The sequence below is a fragment of the Amblyraja radiata genome, chromosome 1, assembly GCF_010909765.2.
Source record: "Amblyraja radiata isolate CabotCenter1 chromosome 1, sAmbRad1.1.pri, whole genome shotgun sequence".
Taxonomy (NCBI): Eukaryota; Metazoa; Chordata; class Chondrichthyes; order Rajiformes; family Rajidae; genus Amblyraja; species Amblyraja radiata.
The window spans coordinates 153,135,065-153,158,635 of NC_045956.1; the positions used below are offsets into that span (position 1 = coordinate 153,135,065).

At 43.0% G+C, this 23,571-nt stretch overlaps 1 protein-coding gene across 2 annotated transcripts in view; it reads left to right on the plus strand.

Annotated features, from left to right (window-relative positions):
- The window catches only part of atp8b1 (ATPase phospholipid transporting 8B1), a 142,264-nt gene that overhangs the window by 71,213 nt on the left and 47,480 nt on the right, over nt 1-23,571 (plus strand). For both annotated transcript variants that reach the window (XM_033033018.1, XM_033033009.1), the window contains exons 6-14: nt 10,605-10,666; nt 14,033-14,105; nt 14,203-14,273; nt 14,617-14,699; nt 16,660-16,818; nt 18,137-18,225; nt 18,319-18,515; nt 20,521-20,729; nt 23,123-23,166. In XM_033033018.1, the coding sequence (XP_032888909.1) occupies nt 10,605-10,666; nt 14,033-14,105; nt 14,203-14,273; nt 14,617-14,699; nt 16,660-16,818; nt 18,137-18,225; nt 18,319-18,515; nt 20,521-20,729; nt 23,123-23,166 (987 nt within the window). The remainder of the gene's footprint in view (nt 1-10,604; nt 10,667-14,032; nt 14,106-14,202; nt 14,274-14,616; nt 14,700-16,659; nt 16,819-18,136; nt 18,226-18,318; nt 18,516-20,520; nt 20,730-23,122; nt 23,167-23,571) is intronic.

A 23,571-nucleotide genomic window follows, 5' to 3' on the forward strand; every position in this document is an offset into this window, starting at 1 on the left:
AACAGGTCGCAGTTTTTAGATTAGAAGGATAAAGGTTGGTCAAAATTGTATTGGAATACACAAGTTGCCCTCTTTCGGCAGTGGTTGGGTTTGAAGGATGACTTGTTTGCTTTCCAATGCTGCGGGTTCTGAAGTGGCTGAGGAGGTGCATTTCACACATAGTCTCAGCAAGGATTAATCTGACATTGTAAACATCTCATGCATACATCATTCAATTTCTTTGCTGCTTGCTCCACATCCATTTCACATAATCTTTCAACGTGATGCAATGGTTTGAGTACTGTCAAAGCATCTCAAAGGAATGCTTGGAATGTTGCTCAATCTTTGGAGTGCTTTTTGTTACATACTTGCTTCACTTCAGCTTCCATTCGTGCTCATGTAAACTCTTGAACACAATCACCAAATTCATGACAGTTCACAACTCCTATTGATAGTGTAATGATCCACTTCTCTACACTTTTTTAGCCATTTGATATCAAAAATAATGTTGGCAAAAACTTAAGTTTGAGGTGACTTTGTTCAAGACGAATTGTGCATTTGTGCATGCTGATGATCGGGTAAATTATCTGTCACCAATTAATTCGGTGAAGGAATGAGAGAGATCTGATTGCGAGATGTGCACAGTGAGTTGGGCTAATTATCCAGGGCTGGTTTTGATCTGAGCCTTTCTGTTATGGTTTTGAATAAGCCACATGGAGGCCAGAGAAGCTAGATCCACAGCATCATCATCTGTAGAGATACAATAGAGATCCAATAGAAACATCTCTGAATTTCAAATACATCCATTTTTTATACTCTCCAAGTACAAAGATGACAACAGGCCAGACAGCATCTCTGGATAAAAGGAATGGGTGACGTTTCTGGTTGGGCAAAATGAGGGCATATGGTATTGGGGGTAGAGTGCTGACATGGATAGAAAATTGGTTGGCAGACAGGAAACAAAGAGTAGGGATTAACGGGTCCCTTTCACAATGGCAGGCAGTGACTAGTGGGGTACCGCAAGACTCGGTGCTGGGACCGCAGCTATTTACAATATACATCAATGATTTGGATGAAGGGATTCAAAGTAACATTAACAAATTTGCAGATGACACAAAGCTGGGTGGCAGTGTGAACTGAGGAGGATGCTATGAGGATATAGGGTGACTTGGACAAGTTGGGGGAGTGGGCAGATACATGGCAGATGAAGTTTAATGTGGATAAATGTGAGGTTATCCACTTTGGTATAAAAAACACGAAGGCAGATTACGATCTAAATAGCGTCAAGTTGGGAAAAGGGGAAGTACAACGGTATCTGGGGGACCTTGTTCATCAGTCTATGAAAGTAAGTATGCAGGTACAGCAGGCAGTGAAGAAAGCAAATGGCATGTTGACCTTTATAACAAGAGGAGTCGAGTATAGGAGCAAAGAGGTCCTTCTGCAGTTGTACAGAGCCCTAGTGAGACCACACCTGGAGTATTGGGTGCAGTTTTGGTCCCCTAATTTGAGGAAGGACATTCTTGCTATTGAGGGAGTGCAGCGTAGGTTTACAAGATTAATTCCCGGGATGGCGGGACTGTCATATGCTGAGAGAATGGAGCGGCTGGGTTTGTACACTCTGGAGTTTAGAAGGATGAGAGGATATCTCATTGAAACATATAAGATTGTTAAGGGTTTGGACACGCTAGAGGCAGGAAACATGTTCCCGATGTTAGGGGAGTCCAGAACTAGGGGCCACAGTTTAAGAATAAGGGGTAAGCCATTTAGAATGGAGGCGAGGAAACACTTTTTCAGTTGTGAGTGTGGAATTCTCTGCCTCGGGGGGCGGTGGAGGCCGGTTCTCTGGATACTTTCAAGAGAGAGCTAGATAGGGCTCTTAAAGATAGAGGAGTCAGGGGATATGGGGAGAAGGCAGGAACGGGGTACTGATTGGGGATGATCAGCCATGATCACATTGAATGGCGGTCCTGGCTCGAAGGGCCGAATGGCCTACTCCTGCACCTATTGTCTATTGAGACCCTTCTTCAGTCTGAAGAAGGGTCTCGTCCCAAAACATCACCCATTCTTTCCAGAGCTGTTACTCGTCCTCCTGATTTACTCCAGCATGTTGCGTCAACCTTCAGTTTAAACCAACTTCTGCAGTTCCTTCCTACACAAAGATAACAACTGTAGGTGATTTGAATATTGTCAATCATGTGAATCGTTGACTACAACGTTTTGAATCTAGACAAATTGTTCAGCAGAATTGCCTAGTAACAATGGAACTACATCTCAACTGTGAAGGGCAACTTTGAATAGTCAAATATTCATGTAAATGGTGTAAAAGCTTTTCAGGACAAACACCCTCAGACATCCAAAATATGTATTTACCAATTGTTAGGAGGTGTAACTTTTTGGGTACATGAATACCCCAAATATTTATGGAATAACAAATATTACTTTAACCATATTTGATGTGAGAAGTGATTAAGTAGCCAGTCTGGAACATTCCTTGACTTCCTTCAGAGTGGTGCAAAATATCTTGTCTCAAAGGGTCAGATGCCTGGAATGATGTAGTCTAATTAACATCGTCTTGATGTCTCTAAATTTGGACAATGCATTCAAGAATGTCTAATGGTCATGTCAGTTTCTAAACTGGGTAGAAGGTTAAGGTTAGTTTATTATTTTAGTTTATTGTTGTTAAGTGTACCGAGGTACAGTGAAAAGCTTTTGTTTCAGCACACTTGCCTTCAGCGGTGAGGGTATTGACTACTCGAATTGCGACCAATTACAACAAGTTGTTGGTGAGACCCCATTTGGAGTATTGGGTGCAGATCTAGTTACCCAGCAAGAGGAAATATGTCATTTCAGCTGGAAAGGATGTAGAACGGTATTCGGGAGGACTGGAGAGCTTCAATTATAAAAGGCTGGGTTGGCAAGGACACTTTTTGCCTGAGGATGACCTTTATAGAAGTTATATAGAAGTTGGGAGGTCATGTTGCAGTTGTATAAGACGTTGGTGAGACCGCATTTAGAATATTGTGTTCAGTTCTGGGCGCCATGTTATAGGAAACATAATGTCAAGCTTGAAAGGGTTCAGAAAAAAATTACGAGGATGTTGCCAAGAGGGTGTGAGCTATAGGGAATGGTTGAGTAGGCTGGGTCTCTATTCCATGGAGAGCAGGAGGATGAGGGGTGATCTTATAGAGGTGTACAAAATCATGAGAGGAATAGATCGAGCCTCTTGCCCAGTAGGGGAATCGAGAACCAGAGGACAAAGGTTCAAGGTGAAGGGGAAAAGATTTAATAGGAATCTGAAGGGTAACTTTTTCACACAAAGGGTGGTGGGTATATGAAACAAGCTGCCAGAGAAGGTAGTTGAGGCTAGGACTATCCCATCGTTTCAGAAACGGTTAGATAGGTACATGGACAGGACAGGTTTGGAGGGATATGGACCAAGCGCAGGCAAGTGGGACTAGTGTAGCTGGGACATTGTTATCTGGTGTGGGCAAGTTGGGCTGAAGGGCCTGTTTCCGCACTGTACCACTCTATGACTCGAAGTATACAAAATCATGAGGGGTCTTTGTCCCATCGGGAAAGGGATCTAAAACTAGAGGACATAGATGTAATAGATGTAAGGTGAGGGGAATTATTTAAAAGGAACCAGGGTGGAACTTTTTTTCAATTATATTGTTTAAAAAAAACCCATTTGGGTAGGTAGATGGATGGAAAAGGTTCAGAGGGATAATAGCCAAATGGGACTAGCTTGGATAGATATACTGGTTGGCATGGGTGAGCTGGGTCAAATAGCCTGTTTCCACGCTGTATAAATCCTATGGTAGTTCCCTTCACATCTAGCAGGCAGTGATATGTGAAGCAGGAAGAACAGGGCAGTCTGCTAACATACTGAAAAGGTGCTTATCATCCTTTGAGTTTAAGTTTAGTTTATTGTCACGTGTACCAAGATACCATGAAAACATGTTGTTGTGTGTTAACCTATTGGAGGAAAGACAATACATGATACAAGACAATTCATCCATCCACATTGTACAAATACATGTTAAAGGTAATAATGTGAATAATGATTAATGCAAGGTATAGTTTTATCAAAGATATTCCAAGGGTCTCCAATGAGGTAGATAGTAGCTCAGGACTGCTCTCCAGTTGTTGGCATCTCTGTGCTGAATGACTCTGGTCCACCGGACGTCAGCCCATGCAGGCAGCAGCTGCACGCCAGGTCATGCGGGTGATTAATTGCGAGAAAAATTCCAGATTTTAAGCACACCAGTGGTAAGAACCGGTGTGCTAAGAATCTTAGCCCACCGGTGGTTCAGCCCATGTTTCTGGTATGGCAGCCCTATCAGTAATGCAGTTCTCCTGTACAGGTCTCTGTATATAATGCGACAATGAATAAATACATAATCTAATATGGATTTATTTAATGAACACTGAAACCGATACCAGCAGAGAGGTTCAGATTTATACGTCGGGATGCTAATTATTTACATGCTGAATCTCAATGTTTTTTTGTTAAAGTGAATGTGAAACATTCGCCCAATTTGAAAAGCAGTTCAGCATGTGATGGGTGCCCCATAAGTGCATAACATGAGTATATCCTTAAATATAAAGGAGACGGCATGTTCGTTAATAAGGACTAGTATTAGTAATAGCATGGGCATATGATTGGAATTTAATCTCTCAAAGGAATATGAGAGGAAAGTTAGTTATTACCTTTGGCTCTTTTCAATGAAATAAATGTGTTTTTGATGCATGCACAGTAACTAAATTCTGTATACATCTTTCAGTGTATTGATTGCACCATCAATTCAAAACTATCTCTTGCAATATTATAGCAGCACTGAATTGAGAGATATAGAAATATAGAAACATAGAAAATAGGTGCAGGAGTAGGCCATTCGGCCCCTCGAGCCTGCACCGCCATTCAATATGATCATGGCTGATCATCCAACTCAGTATCCTGTACCTGCCTTCTCTCCATACCCCCTGATCCCTTTAGCCACAAGGGCCACATCTAACTCCCTCTTAAATATAGCCAATGAACTGGCCTCAACTACATTCTGTGGCAGAGAATTCCAGAGATTCACCACTCTCTGTGTGAAAAATGTTTTTCTCATCTCGGTCCTAAAAGATTTCCCCTTTATCCTTAAACTGTGACCCCTTGTTCTGGACTTCCCCAACATCGGGAACAATCTTCCTGCATTTAGCCTGTCCAACCCCTTAAGAATTTTGTAAGTTTATTAACCACACCTTGGACCAATTCCATATTCTAAATTGACAATGATGCTGCTGCTCCTGAATACTGCACTGCAACCTCACTGGGAATTTCAAGCTTATTTTTAATCCTTGAATCGTGGCCATAATTCCGAGGACGCGGACATTCTTCTCTGTAGATTTCTGCCTCTGTTAATGCCGCTCCGATGGTGAACTTCTGAATGTAGGCATGGTGAGGATAAATGAGTGATACAGATCACGGCATTTTCAGAAAACCCAGCATTAAGAGTCACTACATGGGATGATGTTGCATCCCTGTTGACTGGAGTTGTGCACATCTCCCATGCCTGAGTCCCATACTTCATCTTATTGCCTGAAGCCCTTATCTGTCTCCTTTTCATCTCTAGCTTTTGTCATTAACTCCACCCATCTGCTAATCATCCCCCTCACTTGTTTCTACCTATCACTTGCCCCAGGTTTTGCCCAACCTCTGCTCTCTCTTTTGAATTTCTCCCCCAACACCCCCCCCCCCCCCCCCCCCTCCATTCCAACATTCTGAAGAGTCATGATCTGAAACATTGTCTATCCATTCCTTCCACAGATGCTGCCTGACCCACTGAGTTCCTCCAGCACTTTGTGTTTTGCTCAAGATTCTAATATATGCAGTTTCTTGTGTCGAGCATTAATTTCTGTTTGGCATCTGTGATATTTTTTGTTTTTTACGCAGCTCAATTTGATCGAATGCAGCTTTTAAATCTGTTCTTCCAAGATCAATTGGTCATTTTCCATTTAGGGCTGAGATGAGGAAAAACTTTTTCACCCAGAGAGTTGTGAACCTGTGGAATTCTCTGCCACAGATGACAGTAGAGACCAATTCACTGTATGATTTCAAGAGAGATTTGGATATCACTCTTAGGGCTAACAGAATCAAGGGATATGGGGAGAAAGCAGGAACTGAATACAGATTTTGGATGGTAGACAAAAATGCTGGAGAAACTCAGCGGGTGAGGCAGCATCTATGGAGTGAAGGAAATAGCGACATTTTGAGTTGAGACCCTTTTTCAGACTGATGTGGGGGTGGGGGGGTGCGGGAAGAAGAAAGGAAGAGGTGGAGACAGTGGGCTGTGGGAGAGCAGAGGAACAGGTGGTTGCCAGGGAACAGAATGTACTGGTGGCAGGATCATTTCTTCTTTCCTAATGTTTAATTACTGCCATTGGTTTTGATTTCCTATCAGAATTGATGCTAGACAAACTGAATGACAAGTTGGAGATGATTACTGGTGGAGGCAGTGGTAAGAAGGCGCAAGTATCAGCAGCATGAAAACCTGGTGTGTGCCTTCACATTTCAGGTCACCCCAATGCCTTTGCTGGCTTTCCCAAAGCATTGGTGACAAGATTCATGAACAGCAGGGTCCGTAGGATTCTGCTGCTGGCAAAAATGAGTGGTAGTGGATTGGAGAAACAGCAGATGCCTAAATGTATGCTGAAAGAAAACTCAGTCAATTAACGGTTCAAATCAAAATTACTGATGTAGAAGGCAGATATTTTCATGTGCATCTGAAATCTTGTCAGAATTCTAAAAATGAATGTGTTTGGAGTGCAGGGGTACACTGTCGAACCCTACCAACTGGGCCCTACAATTAAGAATGGGCTTCTTGTGACTGCTTGAAATTTAGTAAATTTAGAAGACTGGTAAAAATCACCCTTTTTCCTTTCCTCACAACTAGCAGACGCTGGTTTTACCATTACATGGTTCCAAAAATATTCACTCAAATAATTTGTGGAAAATTCTATAGTTCACAGAAATTAGAATAAATCCAAAATAATAAGCTCAATCATTAACTTGACAGTGTACAAAATCTTGAGAGGAATAGATTGGGTAGAGCATCTTGCCCAGAGTAGGGGGAATCGAGAACCGGAGGACACAGGTTTAAGGTGAGGGGGGAATGATTTACTAGGAACCTGAGGCGTACCATTTTCACGCATAGGGTGGTATGTGTATGGAACGTACTGCTGGAGGAGATAGTTGAGGCTGGGACTATTGCAAAATTTTAGCAACATTTCGGCAGGTACATGAATAGAGGGGTATGGGCCAAATGCAGGCAGGATTAACTAATGTAGATGGGACATATTGGCCAGTGTGGGCAAGTTGGGCCGTTGGGCCTATTTCTATGCCGTAAGACTCCATGACTTTCAGAGTAAAAGAAAATGAAATTTGACGTGGTGGTTGAGAAATTATGGGTTTAGATAGGGCTGAATTTTTATAAATTAGCTGGGAAAGGCAAAATGATTAAACCAGACTTTTTGTAGGCTGCAAGGTCAGATTCGTAGAGGTTTGAGGGAACATTGTTGGGAATTCAAAAAGGAGGTGATTGGTAGACAAAATGGAGAGAGAGTTTAGTGACTACATGAGTGATGAGATGGAGATGATATTGATGATCTTCCTAAAGCAATGATACATAGACAATATGTGCAGGAATAGGCCAGCACTGCCATTCAATGTGATCATGGCTGATCATCAACAATCAGTACCCCATTCATGCCTTCTCCCCATATCCCTTGATTCTGCTATCCCTAAGAGCTCTATCTAACTCTTTTAATGCATCCAGTGAATCGGCCTCCACTGCCTTCTGAGGCAGAGAATATCACAAATCCACAACTGTGAAAAAGTTTCTCCTCATCTCAGTTCTCATGGCCTACCTCTTATTCTTAAACTGCGGCCCCTAGTTCTGGACTTCCCCAACATCGGGAACATGTTTCCTGCATCTAGCGTGTCCAATCCCTTAATAATTTTATGTTTCTATAAGATCCCCGGTCATCCTAAATTCCAATGAATACAAGCCCAGTTGCTCCATTCTTTCATCGTATGACAGTCCCGCCATCCCGGAATATAACCTCGTGAACCTATGCTGCTCTTCCTCAATAGCAAGAATGTCCTTCCTCAAATTAGGAGACCAAAACTGCACACACAACTGCACACAACTCCAGGTGTAGTCTCACCAGGGCCCTGTACAACTGCAGAAGGATCTCTTTGCTCCTATGGTTATGTCATTAGATTTCTTCACTGCCTGTTGTACCTGTATGCTTATTTTCAGTGACTGATGTACTCAGTCACCCAGGTCCCATTGTACTAACCCTTTTTCCTAACCTGACACCATTAAGATAATAATATGCCTTCCCATTCTTACCTCCAAAGTGGATAACCTCACATTTATCCTCATGATACTGCATCTAGCATGCATCTGCCCACTCACCCAACCTGTCCAATTCACTGCATCCTCATAGCATCCTCTTCACAGTTCACACTGTGACATCTGCAAATTTGCTAATGTTACTTTTAATTCCTTCATTTAAATCATTAATGATTATTGTAAATAGCTACGATCCCAGCACCGAGCCTTGCGACACCCCACTAGTCACTGCCTGCCATTCTGAAAGTGACCCGTTAATCCCTACTCTTTGTTTCCTGTCTGCCAACCAATTTTTCGATCCATGTTCATGCCCTACCTCCAATACCATGTGCTCACATTTTGCCCACTAATCTCCTGTGTGGGACCTTATCAAAGGTTTCCAGGTACACATTCTGAAAAAAATTCAGAAGATTTGTCAAGCATGATTTCCCCTTCATAAATCCATGCTGACTTGGACCAATCCTGTTACTGCAATCCAAATTACATCTTTGACAATCGACTCCAACATTTTCCCCACCACCGATGTCAGGCTAACTGGTCTATAATTCCCTGCTTTCTCTCCCCCTCTTTTTTTGAAAAGTGGGGTAACATTAGCTACCCTCCAATCCACAGGAACTGATCCAGAATGTATAGAACATTGGAAAATGATCACCAATGCATCCACGATTTCTATATGTGAATATTGGTTTTGATCAATTTAGAAAATCTCCACATGTCGAAAAACTTTAATGAAATAATGAGCCTCCTGGTTAACACAAGCAACTTGGGGAAGGGTGGGTGGGGGAGATAAGCAGGGACAACAATTGGTTTCAATGTTACTGTTTATTTGCTTCTTCTATAGAATAATAAGCGGAAATTGAATTAAAACAAGCAGTTGGCAGGTGGGAGATAGTGTGATAAAATTTCCATGAATAATATGTGAAAATTTGGCAGACTTGAGGTTAGACTTCAACTAAATGAAGTTGAGTACAAGTTGGAAGTGATTGGCAACAAGCCTGAAGATATTTTCTTTGCAAGATTCGGAGATGATGTAATAGTCCTACAATTAAAATGAGTGTGGTTTTCAGACTTTTTTTAAAATTGTAATATTACAAAAATGAATTATGTTCTTGGGCAATTACATGTATTCAAAATGTTCCTTTTTGTGTAAAGGTCACCAAACTGTTCTAGCCCAATTATATCATCTAATAACCAGTGTCAGCAATGTCCCATGCAGTTTCTTCAGTCACAAAGTCAACATAGATGAATTAACCACATGGAAATGGAGTTTGTAATTGTCCTTTCGCTTACCCCTCTAGTCTGGTACTGCTTTCCAGTTGATACAGGCTCATACTGAGGTCTTGTTCTACTAGTATGTTCTGCACCAGAGCATTGATTATCTGTGTAGGAAGGGACTGCAGATGCTGGTTTAAACCAAAGATAGACACAAAAAGCTGGAGTATCTCAGTGGTACAGGCAGCATCTCTGCAGAGAAGGAATGGGTGATATTTTGGATGGAGACCCTTCTTCAGACTGGATAGGGATAAGGGAAACAAGAGATATAGGTGATGATGTGGAGAGATAAAGAACAATAAATAATAGATATGCAAAAATGTAATGATGATAAAGGAAACAGGAGATTGTTAGCTGTTTGTAGGGTGAAAACGAGAAGCTAATGTAACTTGGGTGGGGGCGGGACAGAGAGAGAGGGAATACCGGGCTATCTGAAGTGAGAGAAATCAATATTTGTACCACTGGGCTGTAAGCTGCCCAAGCGAAATATGAGATGCTGTTCCTCCAATTTGCGTTTAGCCTCACTCTGAGAATGCTGCAACCAATGCTGCTTCATTTTTTTTATTGGGCACCGACAGATGCATTTACCATTTGTGGGATGACAGTCTGCTCGTGGGCTAAGGGCACCAGAGCAAATGCACTTCAGACAAGGCTGGAATACCATTAAGGGCATACTAAAGATCAAGATTGGGATTATGCTGGCTTCCAAGTTGCAATTTCACTACTACCAGACTGTTATCAACTGAGTCACCAATCTCAACCTGAAACTTCACCTATCCATGTTCTCCAGGAATGCTCTTGCCCTTATGAGTTACTCCTGCACTTTGTGTCCTTTTGTGAATTAACAATCCACTGTACAGCTTTCTGAGACATAATCCAAGCGTTACAACACCATACTGAAGAGGGTAATATGTACAGTGAATAAATTGGCTTGTTTGTCTTTTTTTATAGGCAAGACATAAGATGGACAAAATGATCAATAATCGCTTGTGTGATGTCCTACAGGATGGCAGGTATTATGAATATCTAAATCTAGATATTAAAGGGCGGCATGGTGGCGCAGTGGGCAGCACAGTGGCACAACAGTAGAGTTGCTTCCTTACAGAGCTTGCAGCGCCAGAGGCCCGGGTTCGATCCCGGTTACGGGTGCTGTCTGTACGTAATTTGTACGTTCTCCCCGTGACTGCGTGGGTTTTCTCCGAGATCTTCGATTTCTTCCCACACTCCAAAGATCTACAGGTTTGTAGGTTAATTGGCTTGGTATAAGTGTAAATTGTTTCTAGTGTATGTAGGATAGTCTTACTGTGCGGGGATTGCTGGTCAGTTTGGACTCGTTGGGCCGTAGGGCCTGTTACCTCGCTGTATCTCTAAACTTAAACTAAATTGTATACTGCTTGCATCGACTCCTTGGATATCAATTGTAGGTGATGAAATAGTCTGAGAATGGTTTGCAATGCAAAACATTTTTAGAAACCACATTGAAGTCTTGATAGATATTCTCTGATTCATAGTGGGCAATGATATTAGCTTAGTCCTATAGCTTAATTTTGAAGCTTTAAAATCATGAAATTGACTGAATGTTTTGGGATATGGACATCACAGGCAAAATTTGTGTAATTGCCTATCCTCAATTGCCTTTAAACTGAGAAGCCATTTTAGGTAGTTAAAGATTAGTCACTTTTCTTCATTCATATAGACAGAAAAGTAAACATTGTTTTCAGAAGAACACTGGTGAAGTAGTTTATGCTGAAATTTCCATGTTTCACTTCCGCCATCATTAGCAGTAGCCTTTTATTCTGGATTTATTGGTCTACTTGAATATAAATTTCCCAGCTAATATGCTTAGGAAGGAACTGCAGATTCTGGTTTAAACCGAAGATAGACACAAAAAGCTGTAGTAACTCAGCGGGACAGGCAGCATCGCTGGAGAGAAAGAATGGGTGATGTTTCTGGTTGACACCCTTCTTCAGACTGGCATTTTGGGTTGAGACCCTTCTTCAGATTGACCCGAAACATCACCCATTCCTTCTCTCCAGAGATGCTGCCTGTCCCGCTGAGTTACTCCAGCTTTTTGTGTCTATTCGCAGCTATTATGTTCTCCAAATCAGTAATGCAAGACTCTTGAGCATTCCAGGTGTCCTAACTGTAGTATTGCTCAAACTCTTTTTGTCATTTGCTGCCCACTGGTGTCGCAGTGAGAACATGACAATGTTCCTCTTGCATTATTTCAGCGATAAATATGTCAAAGCTGTTCTAAAGTAATATTTGACATTCATTCATTTTCAAACAAAAATATCCATAATGCAATAGCTCCTCTAGGCATATTTTTACCTTGAGTAACCTATGCCCCCTCATCCCTTGATGCCATCGAGTGCCTGCCGACCATGCATGAGTTAGACGCAGAGCCGACGGTGGAAGAGCTCAGCAAGGCCATTGACAGCCTGGCCTCAGGCAAGGCCCCAGGCAGCGACGGGTTTCCCCCTGACCTGGTCAAGCATTGCAAGACTACCTTACTGCTTCCTGTGTATGAAGTCCTCTGCCAGTGCTAGCAAGAAGAAGCTGTACTGCAGGACACGAGGGATGCCACGATTATTACCCTCTACAAGAACAGGGGTGAGAGAAGCGACTGCAACAACTACAGAGGCATCTCCCTCCTCAACATTGTCGGCAAGGTCTTTGCTCGGGTCATCTTGATCCGCCTGCAGAAGCTGGCAGAACCTGTCTACCCAGAGTCACAGTGCGGTTTCCGAGCTGGAAGGTCAACAGTAGACATGGTCTTCTCCCTTCGCCAGCTCCAGGAGAAGTGCAGAGAACAGCGACCCTGTATGTTGCTTTCATTGACCTCACCAAGGCGTTCAACCTCGTCAGCACAGATGGCCTATTTAAGGCTGCCCACCAAAACTGCAGAGCACGATAGAATCCTTCCACATCAACATGAAGGGGACAGTGCAGTTCAATGGCAGCTTCTCTGAACCCTTCGACATCCGCAGTGGTGTCAAACAAGGCTGTGTCCTCGCTCCTACACTCTTTGGGATGTACTTCGCTCTGCTCCTGACACATGCCTTCGGCACTGCAACAGAGGGGATCTACCTGTGTACTAGATCAGATGGCAGGCTCTTCAACCTCACCCGCCTCAGAGCAAAGACTAAAGTACGTGAAACTCTCATCAGAGACATGTTGTTTGCCGACGACACTGCAGTTGTGTCCCACACCCAGCAGGAACTACAGTCACTGATGGACTGCATCTATCAGGCATGCAAGGACTTCAGGCTGACCATCAGCCTGGAGAAGACAAATGTCTTGGGGCAGGATGCAAAGGCGCCGCCTGTCATCACCATCGACGACTATGAACTTGACGTCGTCCATCAGTCCACGTACGTCGGCTCCACCATCACCGACAACCTCTCCTTGGACGCAGAGATTGATAAGAGGATTGGGAAGGCAGCTACAACTCTCGCTCGCCTCACAACTTGAGTGTGGACCAACCTAAAGCTGACAGTGAAGACAAAGATAGCAGTCTACAATGCCTGTGTCGTCAGCACGCTGCTGTATGGCAGTGAGACATGGACTACATATGCCAGGCAGGAGAGAAGACTCAACATCTTCCACCTGAGAAGCATCCGCTGTATCCTGGGCATATCCTGGCAAGACAGAGTGTCCAACGCCGAGATCCTGTCTCCCGCTGGCCTTCCCAGTATGTACACTCTACTCAGGCAGCGCAGACTGCGGTGACTGGGCCATGTCCTCCGCATGGTGGATGGCCGTATTCCAAAAGACATCCTCTATGGAGAGCTGACATCTGGGATGAGAACCATTGGCCACCCCCAGCTACGTTACAAGGGTGTCTGCAAGAGAGATATGAAGGCGCTCAACATTGATGTGGAGACTTGGGAGAGCCTTGCAGCTGATTGCATGAGGTGCAACATCTCAAAACGGGGGAAGAGAAACTGTTCTGTCTGTCAAGCAGTGGCAGACAAGCGGGCACAATGTAAACTTTGTGACAGACTGTCACTCCCGCATTGGTCTCTTCAGCCACAAGCGACGCTGCTCTGGCCGAGGTTTGGAGCAAGCAGCCAACACCTAGGATGCAGACCGAGGGGGGCCTACCAACCTGTGCATAAAACAATTGAAGAATTAGTCTTTTAATGGCAAACTGTGGATTGCCTGACCCAGTGACATTTATATGCTCAATGCCAAAAAAAAGCAGTGATAAAATTGCGGTTGTAGGCCGTGACGGAGAAAGCTGACGCCCAGTTTGTGAGCATGTTTTGTGTGAGATTGAAGTTAAAAGTTAAACCTAACTGTAATGGAAATCATATATTTTGAGTTATTTTGGTTTTGTTGAGGTATAATAAAAATGTATAAATTGAACATTTTAGGTTTAAATCATCAAAATGGAAGAACATCAAAGTTGGAGATATTGTTCGATTGAAGAGGGATGACTTTATTCCAGTAAGTTTAATTCTTACAAAGGAATGCATTAATGAATTCCTCAAATTTTGTTTAGATTTCTGTGCAATGTATATACAAATATTTTTATTTTATTTAGGCTGATATACTACTCCTGTCCAGTTCAGAGCCCAACAGTTTGTGTTACGTAGAAACAGCTGAACTTGATGGGTAAGAATATTTGTTTGGAATTAGCCTTTAATCGTGCATTTCAACAGCATTGTGCTTACCGTAATGTAATCAGTTACTTGATTCATCTATTTGTGTTATTGTATTTTGACAAGGTCTATGAGTCAAGGTCTACAAAATCTTAATTATTATCACATAGCAAATGGAAATGGGTTGCCTATGTTAATATAAAATTCATAATGGAAATTGAGTGTTATTCTTGATTTCTACCCATAGTTCTCAATTTAGCGATATTAACTAATCTTGCAGAGTAGAAAACTGAAATAAAATTCTTACTTTCTTCTTGGTGTATGGCTAATGGATTTTTGATTTATTATCCTTTCAGTGAAACTAATCTGAAGTTTAAAATGTCATTGGAAGTTACAGACAGACTGATGAAGACAGAGAAGGAGTTGGAAACATTTGATGGTGAGCATATTTACAACTAGTACAATCACATTTGTTATACATGCTTTTTAAAACTTACGGCAGTATTACCACCAAGAATTTTGCTATGCAGTCAGCGGCCCTAATTCTGTGGCTATCTGCGAGGGAAGAGCCCCTATCCATTCAATCCACTCAAAGCTACTTGCAGACTTTACACACTTCCTAGTGTAAGCTTTCAGCTCTTTCCATTTAGTGGTACAGGTGCACAACCTTTTATCCGGAGTTCCGGAAACCGAAAAACTCCGAAAACCGGCCATTTTTTCCAGGATGTCGTCTGCACACCAAAGCTCGCGTTTGGCGCCAAACTTGACCCGAAACGACCCATGGTCAACCCAGGTCTGTACTACTGTAGCGGCTGCCTCCTCCCCGGAGACCGGGGAGACACTTAAACATCTGTAATTCATTGCTTAAATGTTAGTCAGTTAGTTTGGAGGGCTTTTATGTGAAGGGGTGAGTGAGGGGGGGGGGGGGGGGTGGTGAAGGGGGAAACTTTAATTCTTAGTCCCCTACCTGGTCGGAGAGGCGGGGAGCGGTTAATGCCTTACCGGGTCGCCGTGCAGTAAGCACCGGAGCGCTGTGGCCGCCAACTCCCAGCTGGGGCTGCGGGCGTCCGGCCACGGGCGGCGCCGGTTGTAGCTCCGACCCCGGCAACTCTACCCCTGGCTGCGCGGCGCTCCAAATCCAGCGCGGCCCGCGGCCAGACGCCCGCAGACCCAGCTCCGCGATGTTGTGTGTCGGCGGCCACAGCGTCCGGAGCTTACCGCACGGCGACCCGGTAAGGCATTGCCCGCTCCCCGCTGGTATCCCAGCGCTGCGACGCCGTCGACTCCCAACATCGCGGAGCTGGGGCTGCGGGCGTCGGGCCGCGGGCGGCGCTGGATTTGGATCGCCGCGCAGCCAGGGGTAGAGTTGCCGGGGTCGGAGCTCCAACCGGCGCCGCCCGCGGCCGGACGCCCGCAGCCCCCAGCTCCACGATGTTGGGAGTCGGCGGCCACAGCGCTCCGGAGCTTACTGCACGGCGACCCGGTAAGGCATTGCCCGCACCCCGCCTCTCCGACCAGGTAGGGGACTAAGAATTAAAGTTTCCCCCTTCACCCCCCCCCCCCCACCACATAAAATCCCTCCAAACTAACTGACTAACATTTAAGCAATGATTTACAATGATTCCCTGGTCTCCGGGGAGGAGGCAGCCGCTCCAGACTTTTCAAGCCGCCCGCGCTACCTACCTAATCTACGCTAAAAATCTTCCATTCGGAAATCCGAAAAATTCCGAAATCCGACAAGTGTCTGGTCCCAAGGCTTTCGGATAAAAGGTTGTGCACCTGTAACAATGACGATACTTTATTGTCACATGTACCTCTGTACAGTGACATTCTTGCACACAAAATATACAAAACAAATGTCACAAAGGTGCTGACAAAAGTACTCTAAGTTGCTCCCTTTGTTTTCACCCCCCCCCCCCCTCCAGCCAGGTCCCCCTTTGTTATTGGCAGTCCCCCCACACCGGGTCTCCCTTGTTTCCTTGATAGGGACTCTGGTGTTGGAGCCAGAATGTATCTGCAAAGTTCTTTAGCCCCACAGATTGAATAGTCCTCAGTAAGTCACAAGCAAAGGGAATTTCGAGAGGATCTGGGAAAGCAGACTTTAAAAGAAAGCTAAAATATGACTAAAAATGGCACGTGAAACAGATCTGTTTTGTGTTTCATCAGCAAGATGGTTAAGCTCTCTACGTGAACACTTAGGTTGTCGACGGTGTTTCTGACCACCTGGTCCCTTTTTACTGACTACTGGGAATTATTTGTGCTGCAAAATAGAGTGTTAAATGTTCTGTTTAAACCATTTCGAACTTGGTTCCTTCCTTTATTACTGCCGCACATCAATTTTAGTTGGTAGATGTATCCTTTTGGTTAATCTAAAAAGGAAGCAATTGTTTTTGCTCTAGGCTTAATTGATTGTGAAGAGCCAAATAATCGTCTGGACAAGTTTATTGGCACTATGTACTGGAGGAACCAAAGTTATCCTTTGGATGCAAACTCAATCCTCTTACGTGGCTGTACAGTCCGCAACACAGAAACAACCCATGGAATTGTAATATTTGCAGGTATTTGGTCTTTTGTTGTTCTTTGCGCTGACATTAATGCTTGAAGTATATTTGTCATAGTGATAGTGTGGAAACAGGCCCCTCGGCACAACCTGCCCACACCGGCCAACATATCCCATCTGCACTAATCCCACCTGCCAGCATTTGGTCCATATACCTCCAAACCTGTCCTATCCATGTACCTGTCTAACTGTTTCTTAAATGTTGAGATAGTCCCAGCCTCAACTACCTCCTCTGGCAGCTTGTTCCATTCCATTTGAGTACAGGAGCAGGGAGGTTCTACTGCAGTTGTACAGGGTCTTGGTGAGACCACACCTGGAGTATTGCGTACAGTTTTGATCTCCTAATCTGAGGAAGGACATTCTTGCCATAGAGGGAGTACAGAGAAGGTTCACCAGACTGATTCCTGGGATGTCAGGACTTTCATATGAAGAAAGATTGGATAGACTTGGCTTGTACTCGCTAGAATTTAGAAGATTGAGGGGGGATCTTATAGAAACTTACAAAATTCTTAAGGGGTTGGACAGGCTAGATGCAGGAAGATTGTTCCCGATGTTGGGGAAGTCCAGAAAAAGGGGTCACAGTTTAAGGATAAAGGGGAAATCTTTTAAGACTGAGCTGAGAAAAACATTTTTTACACAGAGAGTGGTGAATCTCTGGAATTCTCTGCCACAGAATGTAGTTGAGGCCAGTTCATTGGCTATATTTAAGAGGGAGTTAGATGTGGCCCTTGTGGCTAAAGGGATCAGGGGGTATGGAGAGAAAGCAGGTACAGGATACTGAGTTGGATGATCAGCCATGATCATATTGAATGGCCGTGCAGGCTCGAAGGGCCGAATGGCCTACTCCTGCACCTATTTTCTATGTTTCTATCCACCACCCTTTGTATGAAAAAGTTACCTCTCGGATTCCTATTAAATCTTTTCCCTTTCACTTTAAACCCATGTCCTCTGGTCCTTGATTCACCTCCTCTGGGCAAGAGACTCTGTGCATCTGCCCGACCTAATCCTCTCATGATTTTATACATAATTTGTCATTTTGTCATTAATACTTTGTCATTCATACTTGAAGTACATGTGCAAGCATTAGGGACCTAGTGTGCATAGACACTTTTTTCCTTAATGGTGCAATATGTGGCAATGCACCATACAAATATGAGACATTGCAAGATCCAGATATAATAATATTTTGGGGTTCAAGTGCTTCTGATTCTCGATATTGTCATCATAGCAGAGTAGGTAAATTAACAATGGTTTTATTGTTGACATTCTTTGTGATGAAAATATAATCCAGGTACTCATTGCATTATGACTTACAGGTGCAGACACCAAAATCATGAGGAATAGTGGAAAAACCAGCTTCAAGAGGACAAAAATTGATCAACTGATGAATTACATGGTTTACATGGTAAAAAAGAAACGCATGTTGTTCTGTAGATCGGAAGTATTTGTATTTTGCTGGGATGAGTGAACCTTCATGGACGATCACATTTTCTTCTAGATCTTCATGTTGCTGATTCTCTTTTCAACTGGTCTTGCCATTGGCCATACGTTCTGGCAAAGCGAAATTGGCAATTTCAGCCGCTCGTGGTACCTCGATGATGGGATAAATGACCCACCTACTTACAGAGGTTTCATTGCCTTTTGGGGTTATATAATTGTTATGAACACTATGGTACCCATCTCACTTTATGTAAGGTAAGTGTATCCATATTGTTCTGTTGGAATTGTGCCTCTCCATTCAAGGAAATAGTTTCTGAATCGTCCAAATCTGAGCAAAAGATAAGCCCATTCTCAATGCTATGGAACAGTACTAAAGAAGTGAGCAAAAAACAAACTGCTGGAGAAACTCAGCAGGTCAGTTAGCATCTGTGGTGGAAGGGGAAATATTGACGAGAAGAAAGAGATTCCAGCTCTACCCCAAGATCTGACATCATACTCACAAAAAAATGATTGGATCATTCAGTGGGTCAGGCAGGATCTGTGGAAGAGAAACTGTTAAGGTTCTGATAAAGGATCTCAGGCCTGAAATGTTAATAGTTTCTCTTTCCACAAATGCTTCCTGAGCAGCTGAGTGTTTCCAGCATTTTTTGTTTATTTCAGATTTTCAGCTTCACTATTATGTTTTATTCTCATCTAATATGTGTAATAGTTTGGTGGTTGCTACCTTTACTGCGATCTCTTCCTAAACCTGTTAACAGCTTTTTTGCAGTAGTCCTTTGACTCAGCTGAAACTCTCATGATTTTTATCTCTACCATTTGATTTTTCCAATTGGTCATGACACCCACTATAAACATCAAGTCATCCAAATCTCTTCCGGCTGTGTCCTAACTTAAACCAAATTCCATTCACTCATCTTTCTTTTGTGTGTTGGCATCGATTGTTTTCATATTTTTTGCAAATTCTGGATTGTTGCTTTGAAAACCCTCCATGTTTAGTTTAGAGATACAGCACGTAAACAGGCCCTTCGGCCCAACAAATCCATGCCGACCAGCGATCTTCGCACACTAACACCACCTGACACATATTCGGGACAACATAATTTTATCAAGCCAATTAACCTACAAACCTCTACATCTTTGAAATGTGCGAGAAAACCGGAGCTCCCATAGAAAACCCACATAATAATAATAATAATAATAATAATAATAATATCTTTTATTGTCATTGCACATAAGTGCAACGAGATTTGGTGTGCAGCTTCCATCCGATGTCATAACTTAAATAACTAATACAATTTAGATTTAGATACCCCGAGAACATGGTTGTAAAAAGAACAGTAAAACAGTCAAAACAGACTAAAGTGCAGATGTGTCTGTGCGACGTGACCATCCGAGGGAGACAGTCCATGAGGGGTGGGGGGCACTCAGCAGGGCCGGTTCAGAGCCGCTATAGCTCTGGGAATGAAGCTGTTCCTGAGTCTGGAGGTTCTGGCATAGAAGGCCTTGTAACGTCTGCCGGAGGGAAGTAGTTCGAACAGTCCATTACAAGGGTGTGAGGAGTCTTTATGGATGCTGACGGCCTTCCTGAGGCACCGTGTGTGGTAGATGCCCTCCAAGGCTGGTAGCGGTGTCCCAATATTCTTCTGCGCTCTGTGGACGACGCGCTGATGAACTCTCCTCTCTGCCTCCGTGCAGTTGAGATACCACACAGAGATGCCATACATTAGTATGCTCTCTGTGGTGGGGAGAATGTACAAACTCCGTGCAGACAGCCGCCATAGTCCGGATCGAACCTGGGTCTCTGTCGCTGTAAGGCAACAACTCTATTGCAGCGCCATCACACCTGCCACCACACCACCACCATCATCATCTCTCTATTCTCCTCCAGGCTGGTAACTCTATGATATGTGTATTCCTCGAATTCAGGTCCAGTAACCTTTCCCAAATGTAAAAGTTTTGAGGCTTAAATATCTGCAAGTCAGTCACTGAACTACTCTTAAACTCGTTTATTTTTCTTCTAAAAATGAAACTGCATAAATTATTTTACTTGGAATTTTTGTTATTTGGATATACTGAATACGAGTAAGGGGGGCAGTTGGTAGTGGATTACTAATAGAGAAATGAAGTTGAACCACAATATTTTATTTATTTATTGAAAAACAAACCAATGCATTTGAGGTGATAATTGGCAAGTGTGTCTGCTGTCTGTTATTTTTACGAATATTTATCATATTGTTCAATCCAATCTTTCCTCCCTTAGTGTTGAAGTAATCCGCATGGGTCAAAGCTACTTGATAAACTGGGATCTCCAGATGTATTATGCTGAAAAGGATACTCCAGCCAAAGCCCGTACATCCACATTGACTGAACAACTTGGACAGATAGAGTACATCTTCTCTGATAAGACGGGAACTCTTACCCAGAACATCATGGCATTTAAGAAGTGTAGTATCAACGGCACATCATATGGTATGTTTCATTATGTACCACCTCGTGTTTTCCCATCTCCCAGCCCCTGACCTGTTCTAATTAACTCTCTGCAATTTCCTTGCATCCTTCAATTGTGTCCTTACACATGCATCGAACAACTGGAGGTGACAATGAGTCCCACACACTGTAAAGGGATGCCTTCCATATAACATGATCTGGAACAGTCTTTTTAAATTCCCCAATTGCTGCTGTAGAATAGAAGCTTATGTCTTTTGATCACTGATCCAGATTTCTGTCTGTAGTTGAGGACTTGACTCCTATGAAATCAGTTCATATGTAGGCATTACACCATACTATCTTGAGTCATCATAACATCGTAATGTGTCCCTGGCTATAGAATCAATGATCTGGTATGCTTTTTGTTGTAACCACTTTCTTCATCTGCCCTACCATGTCCAAGATTGTTCCTTTGTGTTCTTTCCACTCGATGACAGTCTGAAGAATAATCAGTATATCATAAGATCTCCTGATTGCTAGATGCTTTAACACTCCTTCCCATTCCCATACTGACCTTTCTGTCCTAGGCCACCTCCATTGTCAGTGAGGCTAAATGCAAATTAGAGAAGCAGCACCTCATATTTCGCATGGGCAGCTTACAAACTAATCGAGGAATATTGATTTCTCCAACTTCCAGTAACCCTTGCTTTCACTTTCTCTCCATTTCTTCCCCCACCCCAATTCTCTGACTTGTTTCACTGACCTCCTGATTAATTTTACTGTTTGTGTGCCTTGTTGTCACCATCCCCTTAGCCAACAATGAATCATTCTAAGGTAGACAAAAATGCTGGAGAAACTCAGCGGGTGAGGCAGCATCCATGGAGCGCAAGAAATAGGCAACGTTTCGGGCCGAAACCCTTCTTCATTTTTGTTTACCTTCGATTTTCCCGCATCTGCAGTTCCCTCTTGAACATCATTCTACGTTTTCTTGATCGTCTGCTATTATCTATTGCTTTCACATCTTACCTTTCCATAGTTTCCCTCTCCCCTGACTGTCTGAAGAAGGGTCTCGATCCGAAACATCACCGATTTCTTATCTCCAAAGATGCTGCCTGTTCCACTGAGTTACTCCAGCATTTTGTGTCTATCTTTGGTGTAAACCAGCATCTGCATTTCCTTCCTGCACATTTCGTCATAAGATTCTGTCTCTAAAGAATTACTGTTTGATGTTTAGGCAGATTACTTGCATCCTCTCCCTTCAGATGGTTTGTTATTTGATCTTTTACAAATCCTGTTGTCCCTTTTACAGTTCTTAAGATCACTGCTCGACTGATATTAATTGATTCTTGAGAATTGGAATGTCATTTGCTATTCCACATTTTTGCCATGCATTTTCATGTTTGGATTCTCTGGTCCTTGGTGCTTTCCAATTCAAGCAGGAGATGAACAGAAATTGAAGAGAAGAATGCCGGATTTCCAATTGCACAGTAGCTTTCACTTAAAGGTCTTGGGGTGCATTAAAACCAATGGACATCTGAAGTAAAATTGCTGTTCTAATGTAGAAAATGATGGCCAATTTGCACACAGCAATCTCCTACAAATAGCTATCTGTTTTTGTCATGTTAAATGTTGGCCTAAACATTCCCACCAAACAGTCGGGAGCTGGGCTTTAACTCCCCAGTTCCGCTCTGAAATTGTGCCATGCTATGTTTTACCATCTATTGAGAAAAGGTTGGGGAACTGGTTTAACACTTTGTCTGGAAGGTAGTACTTTGGCAAGTGTAGCAATGTTTGAGTGTGAGCCTCGATTTTTGAGTTCAGAGTGTAATTTGAATCCGTGTGCTTCTATCTCATAAACTGTAGATTTCTGGAGTGAACGAGAGAATCACACAAATAGATTCAGAGAATTGTGCAGCACAGAAATGAGCTCATTCAGCACATCTCATCCAAGCCCATCCTGATGCCGATCAACATTAATCCTGTTTGCCCCCATTAGAGCTGTATCCCTCCGTGCCTTTCTTATTGACGCATGTGTCCAATTGCCTTTTAAAATTACTACTGGAGTTTCAGATTGCTCAAATACCACGTATTACCTGTATTAGGCTGCATTCAAACATTGCTACACTTTACAAAGTACTACATTTCAGACAATTCCCCAACCTTTTCTCAAAAGATGGCAAAATACAGCATGGCACAATTTCAGTCTGAAGAAAGGGTCTCGATCCAAAAAGTCACCCATTCCTTCTCTCCAGAGATGCTGCCTGTCCTGCTGAGTTACTCCAGCTTTTTGTGTCTTATCTTCAGTAACAGTTTTGTTAGCTGGACAAGATACAGTTGAATAGTAAGATCATGGATGATAAATCAGCTGATCTTGCAGTAGAGTGTGCTAATGATCAAGAGGAAGTTCTAAATCCAATTTTCTGCTGCTTTTGTAGGCGATTTGTGTAATGCTGCAGGAGACAAAACTGACAAAGTAGAGGTGAGTATAACACATTGAATAACTCGGATTAACCAGTTACCAGTTGGGGAAACAATTGGAATTGTGTTGTGAATATTTAACATTCAGTGTATTACAGAGATCATTTGAATGCACTAGGTTCCTCCAATAACCCTTCTCCAATGTCTGTTTCAATGGAATTTTCCCTGCCTGATTTCATCTGAAATTTACACCCTTAGAATCTTTTGACAATGTACTTGCCCCTTGGATTCGTCTTGCTCATATCCATCTTGTTCTCAGCACAACAATCGGCAAAATGTGGTTGGATTCCACATTCATGCCAATTATGTTTTCTCTCACAGCTTTCTTTCCTCACCTATTCTTTCTTTTATCAAGCTACTTGCTCAATATGCATTCATGGATGTTGAAATCTCTAGTTCCTCTGGA